This window comes from Scophthalmus maximus, chromosome 8 (assembly GCF_022379125.1).
Source record: "Scophthalmus maximus strain ysfricsl-2021 chromosome 8, ASM2237912v1, whole genome shotgun sequence".
Classification (NCBI taxonomy): domain Eukaryota; kingdom Metazoa; phylum Chordata; class Actinopteri; order Pleuronectiformes; family Scophthalmidae; genus Scophthalmus; species Scophthalmus maximus.
In genome coordinates this window covers 13,976,890-13,981,750 of record NC_061522.1, presented here as the reverse complement: position 1 = coordinate 13,981,750, position 4,861 = coordinate 13,976,890, and the positions used below count along the sequence as shown (strand labels likewise).

Sequence of the window (4,861 nt, the reverse complement as noted above, 5' to 3'; positions counted from 1 at the left end):
GATTTTACTGGATAAAATCCTTGTATTTTTACGAAAGAAAAATCGCTGCCACCCACAGCATCAAACACGAGACACCTTAGAGATGCAGGCTATCAAATATTTCATGAATATGTGTGATTTGTAATTTGTTCAGGTTTGTGCTCTAGCCTTGAGATTTCCTGGCGCTTCAGTACACACGTCAAAACAGATCATTAGACGCGTCTAATAGTGAATAATGTTTTTTGAATGTCGGAGGGAGATGTCTGAGGATGCTCTCTGATCTCCGTTCTGACATGAGTCATAGAAATTAAGTCTTATATACATGTTTTTTCCGGCAACCTCCAAAAATTGTCAGTGGGTCACCAACCTGGTCGGACAAATATTCCAATTTCCTATTTTGCTTGAGTTTGACTAACATGTAAAGATATTGGCCAGTGAAAGGTCCGATGGGACGCCCCTCGCTGTTTTGTGTCAAAGCCAAATAATGAAATGTGCAAATTATTATTTGACATTTTTGTTGTTGTTGTTGTTGATGACCAGGCACAGTGTGAAGAAAGGCACACAGAGTCAAGTGTTGCAAGTGTGTGAAATGTCTTTGGTCTAGAGCCTCGTCCCTGCTCCGTGTAGATGTACAATTTTTTGTTTCCTGTGTCGGATCTGCTCTTGTGTTCGCTTGGCTTCATGGTTCCGGGGACAGACATAAGGACACAGGCCGTAGAAAGCACCACCACTGTGATGGTGACACAATGTCATTTGAAATGTCAGCGGCGAGAGGTTGTCACCTTCTGTGGCCAGTTCACATTATTTCTTTGCCATTTTGCAGCAGCAACAAGCTGATAGCATTAAGACAGAAAACACAAAGAAACACAAGAACAATAAAATGCCTGATCACATTCTTTGGGATATTTGCTTGCTTCTTACTGAAGATAAACACCTCCTTATCTTTTGAGTTGAATTGACATTCATGGACATTTGCACAGACTTTGTTGTGAAATGTGGAGGGTTTAGAATCAGGAAGGTTGTTTCGCATCACTGGAGACCAAGATTAAAAAATAAAAATCTGTGAATAATGGATTCATACAAGATATTTAAATCTTGAATTAAGTGTCAAGCATCGAAAGGACATGAAGTAGCATGCTTCTGTCTTTGCAGGCGGGCCCGTTGGTGGTGTTCTCAAGGTTTCAGGCATTAGTTGGCTTTAGACCAAAACTTCCTCTTGCATCTTCAAATGAACCAAGATCCACATGAACACACAGTCATCACTGTGATACACAGCAGCAGCTCCTCTCTGTTACAAGGCGTGGTGTATCCGGCTATTCCTAGCCCCATTATCTGCTGTGGATTGGAAGAGTAATTACAATAATCTATTCCATTCTAGCATTGCACACGGTAATGTTCACGAGGGATTCCTGGTGTCATCCCCCTCATCAGTTTGTGCAATGAATCAAAATTCAGCAAATGAAAAACCTGTTGAAGCAGCAGGAAGACACGGTTCCATCGGTAGTCTGTAATGTGAGGAATTGGAAGGTTTCTTGAGCAAAGCACAGTCACAAGTTCTAAACTTCTAGAGTTTCTCAGAAAAAATAAAATAATTAAGTGGCCAAAATTTCTGAGGCTAAATCCACACTGCTATGTTTTATCGCCTAAAACAGAGGCTTTAGACATGACGTGCTTTTCTGCACATCAGACTGGTAGGCTAAACCACATATATTATTCAATACAAATTATATAGTTAGTATATAATTAGAAGTTACAATACCTGGCACTTGTATGTATCCAGTTTCTAGACAAACATTTTAGGGGCAAAATTCTTGCCTCTATTAAATATAATGGAAGCTGACAAAAAATTGACTTTGAGTGAAATCACGAGGCAAAAAAGAACAACCACAGTTCAATTGTACAGATTTATATAAATTAAAAATATTTTTCCCACAGCAAACATTGATTTATTAAGCTGTCAGTGTTCACAACAGTGCACACAGACCGGCCCACCACATGCTGTTTCATCAACAGTGAAGCAACATTTTTTTCACAGTTATTTTTTCTTTTGCTGGATAACAAACAAGAGCAACAGTTACACCAGAGTTTCTCATCCTTGATGTCGGGACCCGACAGCATGTGGGTAAGGCAATTTCTCTGACAACGTAAAAACTCAAATACACTCAAATATCTACATGCAGAATTATACAAAAGCACGACGGTCACAAAAGCCAGACTTTTTCCATCTTTCCCACACATCTGTTTGTCGTGGCGGGTCAGTTGAATGTTGTAACACAATTCCTTAACACTGTGTTGCTTCTGAATCTTAAAAAGGATCCAAGACATTATGCATACACCATGCCTTTATGTTCTTCAGAGGTGATGCATGATGATGAGGTCATTTCCATTGTCTGCCACCGATCTTATTCATTGTGGGGCCCTCATCTCCTGAGGGGCTGGCTCCTGCTGAGCCCCCTCGGGTAGCAGCCGCATGCTCACGCTGCCGCCGTCGGTGGTGCTCGGGTTCACGCGAAACTTTCGTTTAACGGGACATACGGCTCGAAGGAACTGCATCTTGAAGGTCTCACTGAGGATGATGTAGAGGAACGGGTTGATGCAACTGTTGGCGTAGCCCATGCTAATGGCTATGTTGTACGCATAGAAGAACGCAAGCGTTGGCTTCTGCACGCCGAGGTGGACCAGCTGGAGGATGTAGTAAGGAGCCCAGCAAATGAAGAAAGCCAGACAGATGGCCACTGCCATCCGGGTCACCTTCCGGGTGCGCACCCTCAAACTCCGAGGAGGCAGTGGTGCCACGCTGCTGGACATGTGCTGGAGCATCTTGAAGAACACCAGGCAGATTATGACTAAGGGCATGGCAAAGGCCAAAAAGAACTGGTATAGGGTAAACCAGTATGTGTCAGTGACCGGGTCAGGCAGGAGGAGCGCACAGGCCACCAGACCATCTGGAAGAGGCATCAGGCCTGCGTACATCCACACAGGGATGATGGTGAGGACAGACAGAGCCCACACCATTCCAATGACCAGCGCGGCCACGCAGGGTGTGCGGACGTAGTTGAAACGGATGGGATGCACCGTAGCCAAGTAACGGTCAAGTGTCATTGCAGTGAGGATGTATGTACTGACGATCTGGCTATTGGAGTCGAGGGCAGTGATTACCGTGCACATCCTGGCTCCAAAGTGCCAACTACCATTGCCCAGTAACTGGTGGATGAGGAATGGCATCCCGAGGAGAAACAGGAGATCGACGATGGACACATTGAAGATAAAGATGTCCGGAACGGTCAGCTTGGCGCGGCACTTGGTCTTCTTTATGATGGTGTACATGACGATGCTGTTCCCCATGATACCCAGAAGACAGATGAAGCCGAAGATGACAGGGAGGATGGCGCTGCAGTGAAGGGCCCCGTCTTGGGCTGGAGACGAGGAGATGAGGAACAGTCAGCACACAACACAATTTACCAGCTAGAGCGGCAGAGTAATATTAACAGTGGGCGCGTGTGTGTGTGCGTGTGTCTTCCAATGCAATTCAGTGCAACACCAAATTCAAAAGATATCACAGGAACAGACCTTAAAATGTGGATTTTTTTTACATCCAGTAATAGTTACAAGTCACAACTTTTTTGACTATTGACTTTTGACTAATATTTTAAAGACTAAAATATGTGCATTCATCATGAAGCAGAATTCATAGCTTCAGCTTGTCATGTTTCTCATCAGAAGCATCAGGCTGCTATAGGGAAATGCACTTCGATCAGAAATGTGTGCTTTACATTCAAGCTTGTGTTATTACAAAATGATAGACTTCAAGAGAATATGGGGAGATGTAAGAAAAAGAAAGAAAGTGCATCCGCTTGAAATTGTGTTGTTGTTGCTATTTTAACATGCTGGATGCGGTTCTGAGACAATGTGTGGCACGACTGGATTGACGACTGGCTGCTCAACTTACCTGCTGTTGTCGAGTTACCGTGTCCGACAGGAAAATTAGAACCGTTGTAGAAATCCATCTGACGAATAAAGGAGGTATATATCCAAGTTGAGAAATGTCACCATAGGTGCCTGCTTTTTTTTTAAAAAAAGAAGGTCGAAGCAGCGATGCACAACCGGAGTCCCTCACTCTCTAATATCAATTCCAGAAGATGTCTGTTTAAATGAGTTCAGTCTTCGACAGCAGACGCATCAGTGCGCTCCCGTTCCATCCCCAGTGATAATAAAGAAGCTGCTGCCGATGCGTCTGTCAGAGCATCTTCACCCGGAGTCAGGAGCTTCTCTGTGCAGCTGCGACTGCGCTGCAGGCTTTAGTCCAGCTGAAGAAAGAAAGAAAGAGAAAACCCCTGAGCAGATGATTGATAGCCTGTTGCTGAATGTATTGCCCTGCACACGCGTGTGTTTCTTTGCGCAAAAGCTTCCTTGGAGACCTTTGATCCAAATATTGTGTTTCAATGAGTTAGGTTGGAGGGGATGTGTGTGCTCAAAGAAAGAATAAAAGAAAGAAAGAAAAAAAGACAGAAAGAAAACGATGCTTAAGGATTTGTTTCCACTCTCCGAATGCATTTTGGATGTATTTGTCCTTTGTCATGATGCTTTGACGCGCCCTGACTCCACAGCGGGATGAGGCGCAGACAGGAATATGGCTGTTGACCACTTGGCGACACATGACTCTAACACGACCCCGCTGAGAACTACCCGCAGGCTGGAGCCGTTCACAGCCTCGAACATGTCCTTCCCAACAGTAAACCACCAGGTGGCCTCTCTGCCCCTCATCTGGAGTCCCCCCACTTGTCGGTTGGGTTTGACCATTACCAAGGACTGTGGATAGGAATTTACGCAGGCATACTCTCTCTCTCTCTCTCTGTGTGTGTGTGTGTGTGTGTGTGTGTGT

The 4,861-nt window shown here is 44.5% G+C and overlaps 1 protein-coding gene across 1 annotated transcript; it reads right to left on the bottom strand.

The window, feature by feature from the left end:
- Positions 1 to 1,971: 1,971 nt before the first annotated feature.
- Positions 1,972 to 4,380, bottom strand: mchr1a (melanin-concentrating hormone receptor 1a). The gene is made up of 2 exons (XM_035637422.2): positions 3,929 to 4,380; positions 1,972 to 3,395 (listed from the first exon to the last, which is right to left on the bottom strand). Exons 1-2 carry the CDS (start codon positions 3,984 to 3,986, stop codon positions 2,386 to 2,388), a joined length of 1,068 nt encoding a protein of 355 aa, XP_035493315.1. The 5' UTR covers positions 3,987 to 4,380; the 3' UTR covers positions 1,972 to 2,385.
- Positions 4,381 to 4,861: the final 481 nt, after the last annotated feature.